Source organism: Eufriesea mexicana, unplaced genomic scaffold (genome assembly GCF_001483705.2).
Source record: "Eufriesea mexicana isolate 0111107269 unplaced genomic scaffold, ASM148370v2 scaffold22, whole genome shotgun sequence".
Lineage (NCBI taxonomy): Eukaryota > Metazoa > Arthropoda > Insecta > Hymenoptera > Apidae > Eufriesea > Eufriesea mexicana.
In genome coordinates this window covers 241,654-266,672 of record NW_016908212.1, presented here as the reverse complement: position 1 = coordinate 266,672, position 25,019 = coordinate 241,654, and the positions used below count along the sequence as shown (strand labels likewise).

The following is a 25,019-nucleotide window of genomic DNA, read 5'->3' as shown; positions in this document are numbered from 1 at the left end:
ATAACTAAGAAATGATTTGATACAAAATTTTCGGAAACCGAATATTTAATTTAACAATTTAACTTTTTAAAAGTTTTATCGAAAAGTTTCTACGAAATTGTGGAATGATTTAATATTTTGTATCAAATATCAATAATGGCACATCAGAAATATAATGCAAATCTTTTATGTTTACTGTATGATAATACATTAGGCATTACCAGCTTTCAATGAAAAGCTGTAAAGTCGGCCATTTGTCCATATGCCGTTCATTCCTTGAACCTTTTACACTTTGAGGCCAGTCCAATCATTAGAGATTAACCTGTGCAGAAGAAAACAAAAATTTTAATGAAATTATCGAAGCTAAATTCAAATATGTTAACAGGAGATAACAGGCGATCGTAAATTTTGTTACAAGCAGTCAATATAACCTAATCAATATAATCTAGTCAATAATAAAATAATTCAATATAATCCTAATACATTAATATATTACAAGTATGCCCAAATGAAGAAATCGACAAAAGATCTTACAATTTTCTTTGATTTTTTACAATAAAGAGTAACAATGAAGTAACAATTATCGAATGAAATGAAAGCACAAACGCATATTAAGTCTATTTTCGTAACATAATTAATGTTCGCCATCACCAAATTTCTACATAGATTTGACGAATTTGATTACAAACCATCATCGTCCTCAAATATCATATGATCGTTGGCGTTTCCAATACGTTCTATGTGATCCTTGGAATCAAGTAATAAGCTGCAAAAGTAAAAATCATAAATTTAGCATGAATATCTACAACTATCACAAATTATATTAAAATTGGAGAATAATCATACTCGAATTTCATGTTCAAAAAGTTATTACATAATCAGGTGTTAAACAAATGAAGTTAGCAATCGTATATAAATGGTGAAAGGAGAGAAATGAAAGTTCTTCGCAACAATAAATGAAAAGAATACCTGAATTCGATCTCACGTCCAGTTGCTGTGACTTTCAAAAATAGACTGATCTACAGTGTCATGGCGTGGCTTAGCCGCCAGAGAGATGGTCGAAAGTCCTAGCTGTTCCCGCTATTTTCAAAGCCCCCAACAAGTCGAAGATATGAGCTTCGTAAAGCTTTCACAGTTCACGAATCACATGTCTGTGAATAGTATACAGAGAAAATCAAAATAACATACGGCGAAATTAATGTTCGATAATTTAATTTAGGCAAACAGAATTGTCTTGTAGCTGAACAAAGGTAATAATGTTGCACAGATAGTATCAAAATAGCCATGAAAGTATTACGCAGCAGGTATGCAATACACATAAGGATATGTCCTCTTACCATGATTTCCAGCGGCACAATGCTACTCAACACTGTGAATTAGCAAAACTGTTCGGAGCAATTATCGCCTTGGGGGTTTAGCAGAGGGGCAGCGAATGCTTCTCGGTCAATGACAAATTTTTATACGCAGTCTACATTTTCGTTCGTTGAACTATAGAAGTCAGGCGATCACAAAAAACTTCAAATGACTACCATTTTGCTGGATTCAATATTCTGTACCAGGGCCAGAATCGTTTGATGAGCTTATTTCTTAGCAAACTTCAGTATTCTAGAAAATATTATCACAGTCAAAGATCATATATTTCAAATGTAAAACTGAACCGCAGGAATAATTACTTACATATAATTCTGACATTCGAGGACATGAGACTGACTCTTGTGACTGAAAAATAAGTAAAAAAAATAGTCAATAACAACATTTTAGATTCAGATAATACTGTGTTCTTGACGTGAATTTATTAATGTGTTATATGTATTAATATTCCGTTGTAAAATATTAATACGGAAATCGTACCTAACTACGTCCCAATCGAACTTCCTTTCGCATAGAAATTAACAAACAATGAAATAGATATCTCTTTTGATGCACGTTTGCATAACGTTCAATTTTTTATTGCCGTGCAAAAACAAACATCAAAAAGAATTTAAACCAAGACTTTAATTTTAAAACGAACGGTCAAAATTGGGAAAAAATTGTCGGAATAGACAGAGAAGAATCTATTCTACGTTAACAAATCGGAAAATCATAATCCATAACCGCAAACTGGAATATACAAGCGATAATACAAAACAACGTAAGAACAGTTTAACGACCACTTGCATTCATTATTTTTTGCAGACAAATAATCAAAATCGAAAAGAAACCATGAAACTAATTAAAGAAAACCCTACTCTAACGAAATAAATCGAAACATTTTAATCAAAAGTTGAAGTCTCGAAAAGCTAAATATAGATAAGAGATAACTTCGCGGCATGACACGTCACACACTTTCACTTTCGACACTGTATTAAGAAAAAAAAACGGAGAAAATCGAAAGAAAACCACTGATTCTATTAAAGAAGAGCCCGTTCTATCGAGTGATAAGGAAAAATCAAAATCAAAATTCGAAATTTCATAAAGATAAGCCACGAAAGATAACGACGCAGTACGTCCTGCCACACGCGTCCACTTTCGGCACTGTATTAAGAAAAGAAACAGCGAAAATCGAAAAAGAACCACTGATTCTATTAGAGAAGAGCCTGTTCTATCGAGTGATAAGGAAAAATCAAAATCAAAATTCGAAATTTCATCAAGATAAGCCACGAAAGATAACGACGCAGTACGACCTGTCACACGCGTCCACTTTTAGCACTGTATTAAGAAAAGAAACAGCGAAAATCGAAAAAGAACCACTGATTTTATTAGAGAAGAACCCGTTCTATCGAGTGATAAGGAAAAATCAAAATCAGAATTCGAAATTTCATCAAGATAAGCCACGAAAGATAACGACGCAGTACGTCCTGCCACACGCGTCCACTTTTAGCACTGTATTAAGAAAAGAAACAGCGAAAATCGAAAAAGAACCACTGATTTTATTAGAGAAGAACCCGTTCTATCGAGTGATAAGGAAAAATCAAAATCAGAATTCGAAATTTCATCAAGATAAGCCACGAAAGATAACGACGCAGTACGTCCTGCCACACGCGTCCACTTTTAGCACTGTATTAAGAAAAGAAACAGCGAAAATCGAAAAAGAACCACTGATTTTATTAGAGAAGAACCCGTTCTATCGAGTGATAAGGAAAAATCAAAATCAGAATTCGAAATTTCATCAAGATAAGCCACGAAAGATAACGACGCAGTACGTCCTGCCACACGCGTCCACTTTTAGCACTGTATTAAGAAAAGAAACAGCGAAAATCGAAAAAGAACCACTGATTTTATTAGAGAAGAACCCGTTCTATCGAGTGATAAGGAAAAATCAAAATCAGAATTCGAAATTTCATCAAGATAAGCCACGAAAGATAACGACGCAGTACGTCCTGCCACACGCGTCCACTTTTAGCACTGTATTAAGAAAAGAAACAGCGAAAATCGAAAAAGAACCACTGATTTTATTAGAGAAGAACCCGTTCTATCGAGTGATAAGGAAAAATCAAAATCAGAATTCGAAATTTCATCAAGATAAGCCACGAAAGATAACGACGCAGTACGACCTGTCACACGCGTCCACTTTCAGCACTCTATTAAGAAAAAAAACGGTGAAAATCGAAAAAAAACCACTGATTCTATTAAAGAAGAGCCCGTTCTATCGAGTGATAATGAAAAATCAAATTCAGAAATCGAACTTGGAAAGAGCTAAGCCACGAAAGATAACGACGCAGTACGATCTGTCATATGCGTCCACTTGCGGCACTGTATTTAGAAAAATTATGGCAAAAATCAAAAGGAGCAGTTTATTCTATCGAGAAGTAACGAAGGAATCAAAAGTCGGAGTTTCTGAAAGGTAAACGATAAGAGGTAACTAACGAGCTGGACGGGATACACTCTTGTACTTCCATCACTTTACTTCACGTATGTACCATCAAAATCATAGGAAAGTTGTTAAAACTATTTAGAAACTACCTATCACGAGCAATGAAGACAAAAATATACCAATCGACAATCGGTTATAAGTGACTATGCTGTTCTATTGTACGATTCACACTCACACTATTTCACTTTGTACATAATCATTATACGATTTGGACATAAATTTCTGCCGATTTCTTAAACTTGTGTCGTCGCACATTCGAAAGTATTACAACTATGTTACAAAGATAACGCACGGTTACATTGTTACGTATTAATATCCGATTCCGTATAAAAAAGGTATATAAATAGTAAAAAGACAGACATGAAAGTTCTTCGCAACAGAAAATGAAAAGATTACCTGACTACTTTTTCAAGTCCAGTTTTCGCGACTTTCGACAGAAGACTGACTCACAGCATAATGGCGTCTCCTAGCAGTCAACGGATTGGTCAAGAGACTAAACTCTTCCCGCCATTTCCAAAACCGTCATGACTGACAAATCACGTGACTGTGGCGTATATATCGTGGAAACCGGGATAACATACTAAAAAATTCATATTCCGCTATTTATTTGTCGAAAATAATATTGTTTGATAAGTACATAATATAATTCTATATTATTAATTATATATATTAATAATTGTACAGTACAATTTCCTTCTTACTACTACTTTTATGAACTTTCTTTGTTTACTTATAACATTAATTCACTGTAATTAAGTACTAATATTGATAATTATTCCGAATACTTGAAAATCCTAGCAACTAAACAGATTTATTGATACAATTTATATGATTATTTTGAACGACGTAGTGTTCACAAACCAAATAATGCAAATTATGAAAGTTACTCGAATCTTTTATTTAAATAGTGGAAAATCCAATGAATTAAGTTCAAGTTATATGTAAATTATTAAGATATCTTTGAAATGACTTATTTCAGCTATTTCAAAGTAAGAAATGATTTGATACAAAATTCTCGAAACATGAAGGTTTAATTTAACAATTTGACTTTTTTCTAGTTTTATCGAAAAGTTCCTAAGAAATTATGTAATGTTTGCAAATTTTGTATCAAATATCAATAATGACACATCAAAAATGTAATGCAAATCTTATACGTTTATTGCATGATAATACATTAGGCATTACCAGCTTTCAATGAAAAGCTGCAAAGTCGGCCATTTATCAATATGCCGTTCATTCTTTGAACCTTTTACGCTATCAGGCCATTCCAGTCATCAGAGATTAATCTGTGCAGAAGAAAACAAAGATTTTAATTAAATGATCCAAGCTATATTCAAACATGTTAATAAAAGGTAATAGGCGATCGTCAATTCTGTTACAACTCTAGTACCGATTACAACAATATAACTCTAGTACCGAAATATAGTAATATGTTACAAGTACGATCAAATGAAGAAATCGACAAAAAATCTTACAACATTCTATGATATTTTACAATAACATCAAACATGTAATTAAAAAATGTTCAACGATTACACTAAAGATTAAAAATGTTCGAATAAACTGAAAGTACAAACGCACATTGAGTCTATCTTCGTAACATAATTAATGTTCGCGATTACCAAATTTCGAAACAGATTTCACGACTTTGGTTACAAACCATCACGGTGTCTGTTGCTCGTCCTCCAATACGGCCGTTGATGCGTTCAATACGTTCTACATGATCCTTGGAATCAACTAATAATCTGCAAAAGCAAAAATCATAAATTTAGCATGAATGTGTAAAACTATCAGAAATTATATTAAAATAGGAGAATAATCGTACTCGAATTTCAATTTGAAAAGTAATATTTCTTTCGTGATAGCTATTAGTAAAGCCAATGATCAAATTGTGGAATGGAATCCCGAAAAACTTGTAAAACTATTTGGTTTTGCCAACATCGTATTCAAAAAGATATTACATAAACAAATATTAAACGAATAAAGTTAACAATCGTCAACAATTATTAACAAATAAAGGACAGGAATGAAAGTTCTTCTTAACAATAAACGAAAAGAGTACCTGAATTCGATCTCACGTCCAGTTGCCGCGACGTTCAAAGGGAGAATGACCCCACCCCATCATGGCGTCGCCTAGTCATCAGCGGATTGGTCGAGAGATTTAGCTCTTCCCGCTATTTCCAAAGCCCGCGATAGCACGGAGATTTGAACTTCGAAGAGGTTTTCATGGTTGACGAATCACGTATCTGTGGAGTATATAACGTGAAAACCTCTTTCTTCCGTATAACTATTTTTATTTACTATTGTTATTCACATATAATATTATATATTTAAAGCTATAATTAATTATTGCTATTCAGAATAATTACAAATATATCAAAAATACTTATTAAAAATTAAGATTATTGATACAATTTATATGACCACTTTTCACCACGTCGAATTATCAAATCAAATCATGAAAGTTACTTTTATCTTTTAGTTAATTACAGAAAGTCAACTTATAGTTCTATTACTAAAACACCATGATATTTATTTGCTTCCACCATTAGAAAAGAAAATACTGTAATACGAATATTCTCAGAATAAAAAAAATGTGTTCAATAATTACCAGTTTTCAATGAACAGCAGTTACGTTGTCCATTTGTCATAATGACAGCTGTATCGTACGATACTGTAGCCGTCAAACGTATTTCCACCATCAATGATTACTCTGCACAGAAGAAATCAAAATCAAATGTAAAAAAATATAGTCAATCATGTTAAAAAGAGACAATGATTCGTGTCAAATTTTGTTTTAAATGACTACTATGATTCTAATAGTGAAGTACATTAATATTTTTTAAGAAGAATCGAGTTATTTGAAAAATTATCTGATTCTGTCACAATGAGATTACAAATGTTAAAAATGAAAGTGCTACACAAGACGACACGGTAATATACTCACGTGAATTACGTGATAACGATGCGATTTTCAGTAGTAAATTGAAATTTACATTGTCATGGCGTCGTCAAAGTATATTCGAATTAGTTGAGAGGTCTGATTTCCCACTTCAAAAGTCCACAACAAATCGAAAATATGAACTTCGTAAAGTTTTCAGAATTGACGAATCACATGTCTGTAAATAGTATACAGATTAAATCAGAATAACATACAGCAGAATTTATATTCGATAATTTAATTTTGATAAACAAAATTGTGTTGTGGTTGAACAAATGTCGTATAAATAGTATCAAAATAGCCATTAAAGTATTACGCAGCTGGTATGCAATACACATAACAACATGTCCTCCTACCATAATTTCCAGGGGCACAATGCTACCCATGACTGTCGTTAGCGAAACTGATCTTATCGTCGGGGGTGGGGGGTAGAGAGGCAGCGAATGCTTCTCGGTCAAGGACAAATTTCAAGCAGATTGAAATCTGATACGCTGACAACAGTTTCGTTCGTCGAACTTATAAAAGTCAAGTGATTATAACGAACTTCCAATGTCTTGCTTCTTACTGGATTAAATATTCCGTAGAAGGGTCTGAACCGTTTAATGAGTATATTTCTTAGTAAAGTCGAGTATTTTAGAAAATATTATCACAGTCAAAGATCGTATATTTGAAACGTAAAAATGTACCACAGGAATAATAACGTATATTTGTTCGATTTCCAAAGATAGTAAATACATGGAAAAATAAAAAGTGGCTGTTAGTCTCCAGTAATCCAGAGTATCTGAAGTAAAATTAATCAGCCCTACTTACATAAAAAGGAAAGATATTTTATAATTCCGAACATAGAGAGATCAAGAATATTTTTCACACTATTTTATCAAATATCAGATGCATTTTTATTGAACCTACTTATCACAAATCTATAGGCTTTTACACAACCATCCTATCATACATCCAAAAAGTATTTACATAACCAACCTATCACAAATCTAGAGAGACTTTCAAACATGCTATTTACATAAGAAACTAAGGATTAAATCAGAAAACGAAAACGAATGGGGATTTGAACCACCAGATTGTTTCCATTAACACCATAATGATTTCTGAAACATAACACACTGTAGAAAAAAATAGTAAAATAATTATAAACAATAATATCTATTTTCCTTGCTTATACATTCTAAATTTCGATTATACCTGGCGATTTTTTTACTCTATTTACATAGAATGAACTGTTTTTTAATTGGTTTGCCAATTTTCCTTCAATTTTGACGGTTCGTTTGAAAAATATAGTAGTGACAGTTTGAAATCGCGAAACGTTAGTGAGCAGTTTCAGTTTCCTCCCTTATATTTTCTAAATTTCGATTTTCTTTGGCGACTTTTCTTTATACGATTTGCACTTCCGCCACTTTATTTCGCATATGGCACATCAAAATCGAAGAAAAGTTGGAAAAACTATTAGAAAACTGCCTTCTTCAAGCTATGTCAACTAAATATCGCAATTGACGATTGAAATCTAAAATTTAGAATTGATATTAGGTAATTACACAGTATCTTTATATGATAAACATTCCCTCCACTTTATTTCGCATATAGCACGTCAAAATGATAGAAAAATTGGCAAAATTATTAAAAAACTGTATTTTTAAAGCTATGATGACTAAATACCACAATTGACAATCGAAATCTAGAATCTGTAATCGATATTATGTAACTACGCAATATCATTATACCATATGGACACCTGTCACTTTATTTCGCACATGCACGTTAAAACCGAAGAAAAACTAAAAAAACTATTACAAAACTGCCTTTCTCAAGCTATGTCAACTAAATATCGCTATTGGCAATCAAAATATAGAATCTACAATTCATATTTCAACTAATGTAATTTTCGCATACTGATTGATATATTTCCTTTTATTTTTGGTAGAATTCCATACCGTGTATCTAACACATTATATTATTAAATAGATTATTTATTATTCACTAATCTAATATTTTCAAAAATATATTTTATTTTATGACAAGACTGTTTCGTGCTGAATCGGTAACATTCGAAGTAAAAGCAAAATGCTTAGCAAATTCAGGGCCTCCTAACTGTAAAGTAAGAATATATTGAATAATCGATTTATTTTCATCTATGATTTAATTCTTACCTGCTACTTTTCATCTTTTGTCATTTGTTAATACAGAATTAGCTTTAATATAGAAATTGTAAACATATATAAATTATGTAGTAATATCACTTAGATTATTTCTTCTATAATTATTAATTTGTAATAAATTGTTTAAATTTTATAACTTATTTAAGTATTTTTTATATGAAATTGATGCTGGATTAAAATGATACAAATTAGTAATGAAACATCAATATTAATTTTTTTCTCTAATTGCCCATGCTAGTGAGAAATGAATTCTACATTTGGTATCCCTGCGAAAAAGGCATGCTGTCTCGAAACGGCAATAAAATGAAATAAAGTTGAGCTACAAAAAAATTTTGTTTAACCGTGCAGCGTTTAGGTAGTACAAAATATCCAAATTAATAAATTAATTAAATATTTGATGACGCTGACACTATGTTTAATATTATTTTTGTAGACTAAACTGCAAAACAAGTTTTATATTAATGTTGACTTTTGACTGTGAGAAATACATTTCTGGTACAATTGTTCTAGTGGTTCGTTGAACAAGGTAGGGAGGGTCTTTTCAATTTATTATATATTTATATATTTCATTATAATCTAATAATTATTGATTTATATTTCTGCAAACATCTAGTATTACAATGCGACTAATGTCGCAGCAGAAAATAATTTGCATATATAAGCTCTATAACTATTTAACTTAGTCTTTCTATTTTCATATTAAGAACATAATCCAGGATCAGAACGTCTTAAAAAATATATTAATAACTCTTAGGTATTTATTTGCAACATCACATGTACAAAGTGGTTAAAGCTAAAGTAAAGAACATTGAAAATTACGATATACTCCGATTAATTGTCGTACCTAACCTCAAAGTCGATCTTTTAAGACTGGAAGGAAATGTCAGTTTAGTCAGTATAAACCAGTTATATTACGGATCCTTTAAATCTTCTTAATCGTTTATATTACTTACGTTGTTGCTGCGTGGTGAGTAATTTATTTGTCTTTATATAATACTTGAATATGTGTACAAATTACTTTCATACACCTTTTTTTTTGTACTAAGTATTATAATTGTTCTGTCAATTCCTAATTTTTGTGATTCTCCTAGTGAAACAGAATTTGGAGTATCCTTATAAAAATATATATATTTATCTATTAACAATAAAACTAAAAAACTGAAAACTATATTATAAGTTTTACTAATATTTCTTTTTGAGTATTATACTTATAATTTAATTTTCTTGCCTATCATGTGAAAGGTATTGATTCATTAATTATAATTATTTATATAAATATGAAGTTACATTTTTTAGTTAAAAGAGGGATGCCACGCAGCAAGCGTAGAGCGCCCTCTAGCACAAATCATCATACGTCTATTGAAATGTCACCTAGTGCCCATGAAGAGGGTATATCAAGGCATCCATCAAAAAGACTTAGACATACTTCTAGGTAAACTATATTATAACATTTTAAATTTATACTATGTATATATATTATTAACGATATGAAATTAAACATTATACTATCCATTTATACATTTTAATATTCACAGTATTTGATTTATATCAAACATTTCTTATTCTAATTTAAATTGACTATAATTTTTTTATGAATAATACCTTTTTTATACCACCCAACATCTAATATGAAAGATAGAGGTAAAATATAATGGTCCTTTTTATATTAAATACAATAAACATTATGTTCCTTCTTTTTAGTGCTAGACGTTATACAAAAACAGAAGATGTTTCAAGCGCTTCATCTTTTTCTCAAAAACGTTGTATCACATGGTTTAGAGAATATACAACACCAGATGATTCAGATACTCTTGGGCCTGAAGGAATGGAAAAATTTTGCGAGGACATTGGTGTAGAACCTGAAAATGTAGTAATGCTTGTTCTTGCATATAAAATGAATGCCCGACAAATGGGTTTCTTCACATTAAGCGAATGGCTAAAAGGTCTTTCGGATTTACAATGTGATTCTATTAGTAAAATACAACAAAAACTTGAGTACCTAAGGAATCAATTAAATGATCCACATACATTTAAGGGAATTTACAGATATGCTTATGATTTTGCTAGAGTAAGTATTATGTTTAGTGTATTTTTATATTTTTATAAATATATATATCTATAAATGTTACTAATATTTTAGGACAAAGATCAAAGAAGTATGGATATGGAAACAGCAAGTGATATGTTACAGTTACTTTTGGGAAAACACTGGCCATTGTTTACACAATTTGATCAGTTCCTAGATCAATCGAAGTACAAAGTGATTAATAAAGATCAGTGGTGCAACATTTTAGAATTTTCTCGTACAATCAATCATGATTTATCCAATTATGATTTAGATGGAGCATGTGTGTAATCACATAATATTATTAATATTTCTTGAATTACTTACATTTAGTTCACATATCTTTTTTTTACAGGGCCAGTAATGCTTGATGAATTCGTTGAATGGCTAAAAATACAGCGAGGTGAAGAAACATCTTCAACAGAAGCTAGAGGCAGCTGAAACATTCAATAATAATAGTCTACTAAAATAAAAGGAACTCATCTTTTCTGTCATCATATTTTGTTAATAACAAAATTTCTGTTTCTATCATAACCTCGCAACATTTCAGTTATCATCATTCGTACTACGTTTTTTTTTATTAATCAGTAATAATGTAAGTAGTCTATCTTAATATGATTTTACACTGTGTTCTAAACGGACTGTGGTTAGAAATTTTCTAGATCATTCTTAATTACTTATCACCATTCATTGCTAATCCAGGGTTTGTCGCAGAAACTCTTGTGATTAAAAATAAATCTATTTTGATATAAGATTTACTTGTGCAATTTATAAAATATAATTTCAAATATAAAATAGAAAAATTAAAGAAACTTTTATTACCGAATATTTTTATAAATATATATATATATAAATGTTACTAATATTTTAGGACAAAGATCAAAGAAGTATGGATATGGAAACAGCAAGTGATATGTTACAGTTACTTTTGGGAAAACACTGGCCATTGTTTACACAATTTGATCAGTTCCTAGATCAATCGAAGTACAAAGTGATTAATAAAGATCAGTGGTGCAACATTTTAGAATTTTCTCGTACAATCAATCATGATTTATCCAATTATGATTTAGATGGAGCATGTGTGTAATCACATAATATTATTAATATTTCTTGAATTACTTACATTTAGTTCACATATCTTTTTTTTACAGGGCCAGTAATGCTTGATGAATTCGTTGAATGGCTAAAAATACAGCGAGGTGAAGAAACATCTTCAACAGAAGCTAGAGGCAGCTGAAACATTCAATAATAATAGTCTACTAAAATAAAAGGAACTCATCTTTTCTGTCATCATATTTTGTTAATAACAAAATTTCTGTTTCTATCATAACCTCGCAACATTTCAGTTATCATCATTCGTACTACGTTTTTTTTTATTAATCAGTAATAATGTAAGTAGTCTATCTTAATATGATTTTACACTGTGTTCTAAACGGACTGTGGTTAGAAATTTTCTAGATCATTCTTAATTACTTATCACCATTCATTGCTAATCCAGGGTTTGTCGCAGAAACTCTTGTGATTAAAAATAAATCTATTTTGATATAAGATTTACTTGTGCAATTTATAAAATATAATTTCAAATATAAAATAGAAAAATTAAAGAAACTTTTATTACCGAATTAACAAAGTTTTGTATTAAAAAAAATAGCTTTTCTAATACAATATTGAGTTTCATTTTCATAAATTAATAAGCAATTAATAATAGATTTATAGTTTAAGCATTAATAAATAAAATAATTTTATGTTTTGATTTATTATAAATCAAATATAAAGTTACATATAAATTTATTGCTAAATATATACTCAAAATTCTTTGCAGTATTTAAATATATTTCATAAAAATGTTTACAAAATTTAGACTCATGTATAACTGTTACCACAAAATATTTAATAATCACGAATACTATCATGTAGATTCATAAATAAAATGACATGTATAGTATATAAGTGCTACTACAATGTTTAATATCGGAAATACAATAGACTACATTGGTACATATTACTTAGCCAACATAAAATAATTCCTATACAAACCATAAATATTGATGTACATTAGAATATTAAATTCCTTATTCAAACAGAGTAACATTTATGAAATATTGGAATTAAACTTTTTTCGAAATATTAGATTACGTAATACAACATTATTTTCATCATTAAATATAAATATTTCAAACAGAATTCTAACAATTTTTTGTCAGGATTAGATATGTATATTCTATTTAATAATTTTTTCAAACTTAAACAAAAAAGACGCAATAAGATATTTTAAAATTTTTATCATAAAAATTTTTGCGACGACTTAAATGGATTAATGTATGGTGATTATTCAAATAATTTGTATTATATATTTAGTTCAATCAATTACTAATTTTTATCGATTAGAGGAGTATTTGGACATACACTTCAATTTTTAATGTGATTTAACAAACAAATTTTGTCCAATAGTAGTAACATAGATAATTATTGCGATTATATTATAAATTAGTTCAATTATTACATCAGAATTGCTTAATTATGTGTATGTGTATATTTTTCCTGCATGTGCACTTCTATTACAAATAATCTTATAATTAGCGATATAATATAAAATTAAATTTCAAATTTCGCTCATAACTTCCAAATTAATAGTAATATTAATTCACAAATGAAAAGTATCTAATGGAAAATTATAAACCCATACATCATAATGAAAAAATTAGAAACAAAAATTAAAAATCATTGTATATCGCTGCAATACAACTGCGATGTGGAGAATGTAATGTAATAAAAAACGTAAAATAAATAAAATACTTTTTTCAATAATTGTAATTTCTTTACTCATATAATTATACTGCAATTTTCACATAAGAGTTTATTGAATTATATTTGTATTTCTTTGTACAAATATTTTAATGTATATAGTATATTTAATTATGAATATTTTCATCGAATTATTAACTACACGCTAGTTAGTGTGTTTAAAAATCGCGCCAATATTTACATGAATATATACGTGTACTTAAGTACTATATATGCAAATTTGCAAAATCTTTAACTTGTAGTTTATGTACAATATCAATGTATAGATTGTACCGCGTTTCTAAATGGAAAATATATTGTGATACAAACAGATATTGATTTCATATACATTTATACCGTTTAGTTCGAAATTTTATGGGAAAAATGCAGTAAATGAAATCCAATCAATATGGTTAGAATATAGGTAATATGATAATGCTTGTAATGAGTTCAAAATCTATTTTAATCCAACAGTGTTATTTTTATTCGATCGTGGGGCAAAGGTAGTTTAAAATAAACGAGCAACACTCTAGTAACGTCTGGGCGATTCTGTATCTTTTTTAACATGGTGTGGAAGCAATGTCAGCGTCAGTATTACTTTGGAGACTTTTAAAGGAAGAACCGGCAATCAAAATTTTTAGGCATATATTCGTAATACTTCGAAGAAATTTATTTTATACTTTTTAGTATAAGTTGCATTGCTGCATACGCGTAAGTATTATATTAATATTATTCGCAAATACTTAATACTATAATTGTATATTACTAAATTTTATTTATATAAAATTTATACGAGCATTACGTAAACAATGTAATCTAATTTATTTAATTTAATACTACAGATAATAAATTTGATGTATTATATAAAATAAATTTAATTTTAAAGTATTATATCAATAATATTTTTAGTTAAAATACGTTCCAAGATGACAAAAATAACAAATTCAAATGCATATGAATGGAAAGATAAGGGCAATGTGGAATTTAATAAAGGGAATTGGTCAGAAGCTTTAAGCTGTTATACAAATGCACTGAAACTTACAAATGAAGATAATTCTGAAAAAGCTATATATTATAAAAATCGTGCTGCTACATATTTAAAACAAAAGGAATATGACAAAGCAATTAAAGATTGTGATGAAGCTCTTAAAATATGTCCAAATGATCCAAAAGCATTATTTCGCAGATGTCAAGCATTAGAAGCATTAGAAAGATTTGAAGAAGCATATCGTGATGCAAGACATATTATTTCTACAGATCCTAATAATAAAGCAATTCAGTCTACTGCTGCAAGACTACATGAAATTGTACAGGAAAAATATAGACAAAATTCTTGTGTTAGTTCCAAGGTATGTTATATATTAAGTAAAACTTTTAAATAATTAAAATTATAAAAATATCTGTTTATGATATAATCCAACATGTAAATATGTTTTGTTATAGGTAGCGCAAATGATGGATATAGCTTTTGAAATGAAAGAAGATAATGAAAAACGAGAAACAGCAATGAATAATCTACTTGTTCTTGCTCGGGAAAGAGCAGGGGCAGAAATAATGTTTAATGATGAAATTGTTTCTAAAATAATTAAAATGCTCAAGCTTGAGAAACATGAGGAAATAATAATAATTGCTATTCGAATTATTGCAGAACTATGTAAAGATAATATTCAAAGAACTGAAAATATTTTAAAGCATATTGGTATACCCTGGTGTTTAGAAATAATTAATAGTAAACTTATAGAAAGAGTAAATGCTGCTCAATATTGCTTACAGGTTAGTAAGTGTAGTAAATATAACAAATTATTATTTTCAGTGTTAAAACATACTATAAGAACAAATCATAAAAAATTTAAAACTACATTTTGTAGACTTTACTGAACACGTATAGCGGAATGAATAACAAACCAGATTCAAAACCAAATAAAGAATTGTGCGATAAATACAAGAAAGAGATAGATACTATCTTATCTTGTTTATTGTATAGTGTAACAAGCAGAACAATTTCTGGATTAGCTAGAGATGCAATTATAGAACTTATTATGCGTAACATTCACTATACTGCATTAAACTGGGCTGAGCAATTAGTTGAATTTCGTGGTTTACAACGTTTAATGGAAGTAGCAAGTGAACTTGAAGAATATAAGTATGAATCTTCTATGAATATTACATCATCTACTAGGACTGTAACAAGTGTATGTTTGGCAAGAATTTATGAAAATATGTATTATGATGCAGCAAAAGAAAAATTTAGGAATGCTATTGATGAATATATTAAAAATAAATTACTTACACCAGATATGGAATCCAAGGTAAATAACACATTTTTGAAACTACAATAAAAAAATGCAACAGATTATTATCTTTAATAATTAATCTATATTGTGAAAAATATAAATACATAACTTATATTTTTATTTCATATGTTTTTTTTAAATAGATTCGTGTTGTAGTTGCAATAACAACTTTATTGCTTGGTCCATTGGATGTTGGAAATACAATAATTGCTAAAGAAGGTATTTTAGAAATGATACTTGTTATGGCAGGCACAGATGATGTATTGCAACAAAAGGTTGCTTGTGAATGTATTGTTGCTGCTGCGTCTAAAAAAGATAAAGCTACTGCAATTATTAATCAAGGCATAAATATATTAAAAAAATTGTATCAATCTAAAGATGATTCCATTAAAGTACGTGCTTTAGTAGGATTATGTAAATTAGGTAGTTCAGGTGGTACAGATGCTACAGTAAGACCATTTGCTGATGGGGCAACGAAAAGATTAGCTGAAGCTTGTAGAAAATTTTTAATTAATCCCAAAAAACAAAAGGATATGAGAAAATGGGCCGTAGAAGGATTATCGTATCTCACTTTTGATGCTGAAGTTAAAGAAAAACTAATTGAAGATGTTGAAGCAGTTCAAGCAATGATAGAACTTGCCAAAACTGAAGATCAGTCTGTAATTTATGGAGTTGTTACTACATTAGTGAATTTATGTAATGCTTATGATAAACAAGAACTTATACCAGAAATGATTGAATTAGCAAAATTTGCAAAACATCATATACCACAAGAACATGAATTTGATGATGTAGACTTTGTAAATAAAAGAATAATAGCATTAGTTAAAGCTGGTGTAACAAATGCATTAGTTGCACTTTCTAAAACAGAAAGCCAAAATAGCAAAGAACTAATAGCACGTGTATTTAATGCAGTTTGTAGTCAACCAGATGTAAGAGGAATTGTTGTTCAACAAGGTGGAGCAAAAGCACTTTTGCCATTAGCTTTAGATGGAACATGTAAGGGAAAAAAACAAGCTTCACAAGCTCTTGCACGATTAGGGATTACAATAAATCCAGAAGTTGCATTTCCTGGACAGAGAATAATGGAAGTAGTTCGACCATTTATAAATCTTTTAAATCCAGAATGTTCTGCACTTGAAAATTTTGAAGCTCTAATGGCCTTATGCAACTTAGCTGGTGTTAATGATAGTGTTAGAAAACGAATTTTAAAAGAAGGAGGTTTTCAAAAAATTGAAGTATATATGTATGAAGATCATGAAATGTTGAAACGTGCATCTACACAGGTTATGAATAATTTAATGATGTGTGAAGATACTATTAAATATTATGAACAAGAAAATGATAGAGTTAAGTATTTAGTCATTCTTTGCGAAGATGAAGATTTAGATACAAGCATGGCTGCAGCAGGAGCCTTAGCAATGTTAACATCAGTTAGTATAAAGTCTTGCATTAAGATATTTGATTCAAAAGATTGGTTAGAATCATTACGTTATTTACTTGCTAATCCAAATTCTGATTTACAACATAGAGGAATTGTAATTGTTTTAAATATGATAAAAAGTACAAAAGATGTTGCAGCCAGGGTCATTGAGACTGATGTAATGGAAATTTTAATGGCTCTAACAAAAAGTGATGCAGTGCAAAATAAAAAATTGAAAGAATTAGCAGATAAAGCATTAGAAGCTGCAGCAGAATGGCAACTTATTAAAAAAAATGAAAATGAACAACAATCATCACAAAGTACAAATAATCTGGAAAATGTTGAATAAATATGTGTAATATGTACTTCATTTAATTCTTCCTATAATATATATAGAACATTTGACAATGAATATTTATCACAATATCACAAAGTGCCTAAAAAAAAAGGTGTTCAATTTTATCTTTCATAGCAAATATCGCAATAAAACTATTGGATACTTAAATAATTTTTTAAAATATAACCAAATTATAAAAGTATTGCATTTATCAACAATCTAGTATTATAAGGTACTGTTACACAATATAACAAAATTATTTGTAAGAATCGAAATTATTTAATTTAACATAAATAATAATGTACTATATAGTTGTATACACTTATATGTATATGTAGAACTTGTCCAAAATAATATTAAATTGTAGTATTATTTAGTAATTTTATAATAATATTATAATATATGTTGTATACATTAGTTTACCAAAAATAGGTAAGAAACAGAAAAATTTTTAATGTAGAAATACACATTATAATTTTAAAAATGAATGATTTAGAGCTTGATCTGCAGTAAGACGTGTTTTGTAGTCTAAATCCAATAATCTTAGTAAAAGATGATAAGCTTCTTTTGGAAATTGAGCGTCCGATGATACCTTAAAATATTAAATAAATATATTTTAACATCGAATTTTTAATATATTAATTTATATATTATTCAAAAACAAAAATTATATTTTAATTTTTAATTATATTTATAAATAAAACAAATTAAAAAATACCTTCTCACATGTGTTATGATCTTTACTATTTAACAAACCCTTATTTCTTTTTTGTAATTTTTGACATAAAGATACAATATCAACCCCTGGTATATCTTCACTAAAGATAATTTTTTTCCCTGAATTATCAAAAAAATATTTGAAATATAAAAATTAAATAAAATTAAAATAAAATAGAAGAAAATAGAATAATTTGCAATAGGTATTGAACAAAAAGATTACTTTTTATACCTAATTTACGTGCACACTGTTGCATTTTATTTGATCCAAATACAGTTGTTATTTCTGCTAAAGCTGTACAGTCATCTGGTGAATGAAAAAATGGTTGAGTGCCACTAAGAATACATAACATCATTACTCCACTTGCCCAAATATCGATTGCAGGTGTTTGTGAAGGATGTTTCAGTAAAACTTCAGGAGCACGGAAACCTGGTGTACCAGCTCTTGGAGCTGTTTGTTCAGATCTAGATATACATAATGAACAAACCTTTGCTTTACCAAAACAATAACATTTTTCTTCTGTACCTTTCTTCCTTGCATTAAGAGAAAGATTTAAACTATTCTGCAAAAATATTAGAAACAATAATAACATATATTGCTTATAAGTATGCAAGTATTTTTTGTAATTGTATATAATTGATACTTTACTTCATCTGATTTTTTTCGTTTAACGGCTTGTGTTTCAGAATTACATAATTTAAGATTATTGGACTTCTTTTCTGCTATATATTCTTGTGCTAATCCAAAATCCACTAATAAATATCTATAAAAACATAAAAATTAATTAATACAAATTTATGTTATGTTATATTATGTTATTTTATGTTATGTCACTTTACCTCTTATTGCATCTATCATATAAAAAATTACTAGGTTTAACATCTCTATGTATAACATTAAATTTATGTACCCTTCGTAAAGCAGTCAGTAATGCTATCATATAATTTTTTGTTTCTTGAACAGTCATATTTTGTACATATTCCTATTTAATATTATTAAATTACTATTTTTGTTCTATATCATTAAATTCAAATTAATTGAAATATTAACAAAAAAAGTATTTTACCGAAAATTTATCATGTCTCATGTATGGCATTACAAATACTACTGTTTCAAAACTCCGTAAACATAATTCTAATCCAACTACATAATCCTTTCCTCTAAAAACGAAATTTTATTATAAAGAAATTAATTATATGTATTTATATGCATATTTATATTTAAGTTATAACTAAGTTTAAAATATGAGTTACCCTATTTGTTGCATACATTGTAATTCCCGTTCAATTTTTTCAGGATGCCTAGTAGGAACCAAATGTTTTAATGCAAATTTTTTAGAGCCATCAGACAATTTTAAAGTAGCTAAGAACACAGAACTGAAAGTTCCTTCTCCAACTTTTCCATGTATATGAAATAAATCTTTTATTAATGGAACTGTGTTTTTAATAATATCATTATTTTCTGAAATGATGTATTATTAATATTTATTTTTTTATTATAATTTACACTATATCATAGAAATTTTTACTTTTTTATAATTTATACAAGTTGTATAAATTAAATTTTTTACCGTCATCATTATCTTCCTCCATTTGAGCTTTTCCTTCCATGATTTCAATATATAATTTATTACACTTACTCGAATGATTAAATAACTATTTTAGAATTATTTAATTCAGTAAAGAATGAATTGTTATTATATGATAACCTATCAAATATTAAACACAAACGTCATTCTAAATATATAAAATATGAATACATTAGAGGCATTAAATTATAAAACAAAATTTAAGACTAACTAATAAATAATTTATCGATTTTTAACTTAATTCTCAATAAAAAATTTATATTTTTACCGCTATAATAAATATCAATTATAATATTACTTTTTAAACATTCAAATTTGTATGTTAAGTACATAAAAATGCAATAAGTATTTTAAATTTATGCACTTATTATATATAAGTTTATAAACTGTATAAATTTCCTAGAAAATATTTTTTACGATTAATATTATTGACTACATTTAAGCATTTAAGAATTCTCATACGCATGTATATGTTTACTTATAAAGTAAATTGTTATATTTATTGTCAAAACACTATCTACTTATATTTGTTATTTTAATATAATATTGTTATTTATGATCAATTAATAATAAATAGTATTAACATTATTGAAGTTACTCTTTAATTTGTAATTCAAGAAAAGCTTTCCAAGTTCTTGTAAGCATAGGTTAGAATAAGGTATATATTAATAGTATCATTTTATGTGTTATACATTATTAATGTTACTTTTTTTCTTTTATTTATATGTACATTAAGTGTTTTTTTATCATAATATAGGTTATATACTATTTCTTTTACATATAATTATACGATGTATATATTTATTTAATATATGGAAAAATTAACAAAATTTGATAATTCAAAATAATTAAAATACATGCTAATCTAGTTCTATTTTTTATAAAAAATAGGAAATACTGGAATAAACATGTTTAACATTAATACATCCAAATCATCAACATCAGTATTGGAAGCAAGTGAAAATAAAAACATAAGTGACGTGGATTTGGATAACATAGCTCTTTATTTCATTAGCACTCAACAAAGATTTAGAGAAAATATCATAATTCCAAGAACTGTGGGTCCTGTACAAAGTAAAACTAATGAAGAAAAATTAATAGAAAGTGCAATGGAAAGTTGCATTTTCAAAAGTATTGCAAGTTGCATTATAGGTACATTTGTACTGTATGATATAAGATAATTACTATTTGCATGAATATAACTAAATAAAAATTAGATTTATAGGGTATGGATTAGGAGCTGCAATAGGATTATTTTCATCTAGCGTGAATCCAAATGTAGCCACTGTTGAAAAACAGCAAACTGTCCGTGAAGTATTTAGAGAAATGAAAACTACCACATTAAGTTACGCAAAAAATTTTGCTGTACTTGGTTGTGTATTTACAGCAATTGAATGTACAATAGAGTCGGTAATAATTTCTTAATTTTAATATAAAATTGTAAATTTAATGTACATTTGTCTATATTATAGTATTATTTTACAATTTCATTTTAGTATAGAGGAAAAAGTGATTGGAAGAATGGTACATATGCTGGTGGTTTAACAGGTGGAATAATAGGACTAAGAGGTATTATTTTCTATTAAACTTGAATTTTAAAACATACTTATACTTAAACATGATTTTATGTTTTAGCTGGTATAAAAGCAGGTTTAATTGGAGCAGCAGGTTTTGCAGCATTTTCCACAGCAATAGACTATTATATGCATAAATCTTAAACAATGTCATAAAGTATAGTAGATATATATTTGTATAAAAAAAGGTATAAAACACGATCTAAGTATACCTGTACAATACATATAAAAGCGCAAAAATGTTCTTAATATAAAAATGCATACAGATAAGTACAATAGTTAAGAAATAAAATAAATTCACATAACACATCATTATTCATTTTACCTACATTCTTACATATCTTCATTCTTTAATGTAATGTATTACTTGAATTACATCATTCCTTTCTGAGACAAAAAGTATCAACTGAATTAAATGACTATTAGTATAGACTATAAAGAAAAAAAAAGATATTTTAATACAAAACTTTACATATTTCAGGATACATAAAGATATGTAAAGTTACATTTTATATTTAACACTGCTTATCACAGCAAAAAGTAAACTCTTTAGTTTTTGGATACACTGAATGAGTACTGACAGTTTAATATTGGCAGTCTTAAAAATTTGTTGTATAAAAAAATATACATAGAATGTTGGAAGATATGCAAATTGTATGATTTTGCCAATTTTTCTGTCAATTCTGTAAAATATTAAGTTTTGTAAAATGTTATTATATATATGCATTTATACAACTTATATAAATACAATTTTAGTATTGAATTCATACATTACTTTATCAAATTTTTTTACTTATTTTGAAATCAGATTTTTTTCTATAATATTTAAAAGATTCTGCATATTTTGTTACATTTCATATTTCAATAATATATGAGAATTTATCGAATATTAATTGTACTACATTCGTTATTTTAAAAAGTACAAATTTTTTAGAACAGCTTTATTTTATAAAATGGATTATATTATTTTTGATATTTGCGTTTTAATAATGAAATCTGTAAATTGTTCTATTAAAAGAGAATATGCAAGGCACTTATTACGCATTTCTATGTTGTATGATTATTATATTATAGTTTATAATTATTCTTCTGTATTTTTAATTTACTTTCCTTTTCAATTTTGTTAAAACACTGATTTTTATTTTTGATTTACTCATTAAAAACAAAAATATTAAATTAAAGACATGTGTTTTCTAATTATGTATGTCAAAAATAAACTCTTAAAAATGATAAATTTTTAAAAAGTGTATCTTGAATAACATTAATCATTTAATATAATTTTTTGGCACCCATAATGGTGAAGAATTTTTCTTCACGCATTTGTGCAGAAGTTTCATATAATTATGGTTGTTGCTGTTGCATTTGTGCCTGCATTACTGCCACTAATTCTTGCATTCGTCGTAACTCAGCTTCTTTTTCTTGCAAAATACGATCCTTCTCCGATACAGAATTACTTCTTTCAGATTCTGCAACTCTGTTAGTAAAAAAAGAATTAATTACAAAATATAGTTCAAATATATTTTAACATGTATTTTCATGCTTACGTTTGTCTTCGAGGTGGCACAGGAGCACCTTTTGCTAATCTTTCACTACGATAATTTTCATAATGTACCTCTTGAGTTACTTCTTGTAAATCTTGCATATGTGTGCTACAAATATATGAAAACAATATATAATAAAATTATTTTAAACCTTTAATATATTTTTTTCAATAAATACCACATACATTAACATTGTCCTTAGTTTTATAAAATCACAATGATCAGGGTTTTCAACTTCTACTACACCCCATGGATATAATCGTCCACGTACTTTTCGTCCCTTTACTTCTAATAAAGTATTTGCTCCACACACAGCAAATGGAACAGCTTCTTTTAGCTGTCGAACCTGTTCTTTGTAATCTTCATCTTCATCACTATCACAATCTGGTAATGGATAGATCTTTATACCACTACCTTCAATTTCTTCCATAACTCGTTTTTTTAAACGCAATACTTCTTTTTTTGTAAGTACATCAGCTTTTGCAATTACTGGCACAATATTAACTTTATTATGAAGTTGTTTCATAAATTCTATATCTAAAGGCTTTAATCTGGTAGATGTAAAAAGAATAAAAAGATATTATTTCAAACAAAAAGAAATTATTTTGATTATATTACAATAAGATAAAACTGTAATTAATATATCTTACCCATGACCAAATGGCGAGATGAAATAAAAACAACAGTGTATTCTATTATCTACTATATTTCTTCTATTTAAACCACTTTCATCACGTAAAAATCTTTCAAATTGATCATCTATATATTGTATAATAGCTCTAAAACTATCAGTATTATCAATTGCATCTCCATAACCAGGTGTGTCAACAACAGTCAATCTAAGTTTAACACCTCTTTCTTCAATTTCTACAGTTGATGCATCAAGTTTAACAGTTTGATTAGTTTTTTCTGTTCAAATAATATGAATATATTAATTATAATGTGTAACATTATAAATGTATAAATAAATATACAAAATTTAATTTACCTATAGCATCAGGAATTACACGCTCTGGATATAAATCAGTTAGAAACAAACTATTTACTAAGGTAGATTTTCCAAGACCAGATTCTCCAACAACCATAAGTGTAAATTCAAATCCCTTTTTCACTGATTTTCTATGCACTTGATTAGGTAAATTTGCAAATCCCACGTATCCTGGTGTTTCAAGACTAGCAAACTTGAAAGCAAGATAAAAATTATAGTTAATTAAAATTATACATTACGTTCATATCTTATGGAATTTAAAAAAATGTTGTAATATTCATTAAACAATATAAATATCTTTTTTCATAACAAAAAAGGAATATAAAGATATCTTATAAATTTACATTTTAATTGTACAATACTTACCGTTTTTACACTTTCACTGGACATTTTTTTATATTAATTCGACCTAACAGTAAGAAGTAATTAATATAATTGTGTAGTGTTTTTAAATGTTATCGAAAATAACCCGAAACTAAATTTCAAGCTAACAGTAGCCTTATTGTGACAGAAAACAAGATTACGATCATACTCGAACATATATCATGAATAAATTGAATAATAGGTTATTTAAATTTAAAATTCTCTGCTTTAATCGACATCACTTTCCTATTAACAGCATGCATTGAACAATGAACAAAATTATGTATAACAAAATTATACACTTTTATCCTAGATTCATTAGGTATGAAATAAAGATATTGTACCGACTCTACAGGGAACGTTACGGTATGACTGTATCGTGAAGCAGAAAGGGGGGGGGGGG

The 25,019-nt window shown here is 27.9% G+C and overlaps 6 protein-coding genes across 8 annotated transcripts; 4 read left to right on the top strand and 2 right to left on the bottom strand.

Annotated features, from left to right (window-relative positions):
- The first annotated feature begins 9,374 nt into the window (after positions 1-9,374).
- LOC108553587 (DCN1-like protein 5) lies at positions 9,375-11,541 on the top strand. Its single transcript, XM_017908568.1, has 6 exons — positions 9,375-9,467; positions 9,696-9,908; positions 10,238-10,373; positions 10,643-11,009; positions 11,082-11,289; positions 11,362-11,541. Exons 3-6 carry the CDS (start codon positions 10,249-10,251, stop codon positions 11,445-11,447), a joined length of 786 nt encoding a protein of 261 aa, XP_017764057.1. The 5' UTR covers positions 9,375-9,467; positions 9,696-9,908; positions 10,238-10,248; the 3' UTR covers positions 11,448-11,541.
- Positions 11,542-11,620: 79 nt separating this feature from the next.
- Positions 11,621-12,337, top strand: LOC108553316 (DCN1-like protein 4). Its single transcript, XM_017908181.1, has 3 exons — positions 11,621-11,635; positions 11,878-12,085; positions 12,158-12,337. The coding sequence occupies exons 1-3, from the start codon at positions 11,621-11,623 to the stop codon at positions 12,241-12,243; spliced, it is 309 nt and encodes a 102-aa protein (XP_017763670.1). The 3' UTR covers positions 12,244-12,337.
- A 1,730-nt stretch (positions 12,338-14,067) lies between these two features.
- unc-45 (unc-45 myosin chaperone) lies at positions 14,068-17,939 on the top strand. Of its 3 annotated transcripts, none has more exons than XM_017908275.1 (6): positions 14,068-14,202; positions 14,265-14,501; positions 14,700-15,139; positions 15,234-15,563; positions 15,659-16,099; positions 16,228-17,939. In XM_017908275.1, exons 3-6 carry the CDS (start codon positions 14,717-14,719, stop codon positions 17,854-17,856), a joined length of 2,823 nt encoding a protein of 940 aa, XP_017763764.1. In that variant the 5' UTR covers positions 14,068-14,202; positions 14,265-14,501; positions 14,700-14,716; the 3' UTR covers positions 17,857-17,939. The 3 variants fall into 3 exon arrangements, with proteins under 3 accessions (XP_017763764.1, XP_017763772.1, XP_017763755.1); XM_017908283.1 differs by having other exon boundaries at positions 14,068-14,214; positions 14,298-14,501; XM_017908266.1 differs by having other exon boundaries at positions 14,068-14,214; positions 14,294-14,501.
- A 374-nt stretch (positions 17,940-18,313) lies between these two features.
- LOC108553625 (cell division cycle 7-related protein kinase) lies at positions 18,314-20,197 on the bottom strand. The gene is made up of 8 exons (XM_017908618.1): positions 20,133-20,197; positions 19,816-20,023; positions 19,629-19,722; positions 19,402-19,544; positions 19,211-19,325; positions 18,794-19,124; positions 18,563-18,681; positions 18,314-18,436 (listed from the first exon to the last, which is right to left on the bottom strand). The coding sequence occupies exons 1-8, from the start codon at positions 20,170-20,172 to the stop codon at positions 18,314-18,316; spliced, it is 1,173 nt and encodes a 390-aa protein (XP_017764107.1). The 5' UTR covers positions 20,173-20,197.
- An 850-nt stretch (positions 20,198-21,047) lies between these two features.
- Positions 21,048-21,954, top strand: LOC108553637 (mitochondrial import inner membrane translocase subunit Tim22). The gene is made up of 4 exons (XM_017908625.1): positions 21,048-21,302; positions 21,376-21,560; positions 21,647-21,719; positions 21,786-21,954. Exons 1-4 carry the CDS (start codon positions 21,059-21,061, stop codon positions 21,866-21,868), a joined length of 585 nt encoding a protein of 194 aa, XP_017764114.1. The 5' UTR covers positions 21,048-21,058; the 3' UTR covers positions 21,869-21,954.
- Positions 21,955-23,041: 1,087 nt separating this feature from the next.
- Positions 23,042-24,681, bottom strand: Septin1 (Septin 1). Its single transcript, XM_017908582.1, has 6 exons — positions 24,620-24,681; positions 24,254-24,446; positions 23,916-24,174; positions 23,451-23,816; positions 23,269-23,373; positions 23,042-23,198 (listed from the first exon to the last, which is right to left on the bottom strand). The coding sequence occupies exons 1-6, from the start codon at positions 24,641-24,643 to the stop codon at positions 23,066-23,068; spliced, it is 1,080 nt and encodes a 359-aa protein (XP_017764071.1). The 5' UTR covers positions 24,644-24,681; the 3' UTR covers positions 23,042-23,065.
- Positions 24,682-25,019: the final 338 nt, after the last annotated feature.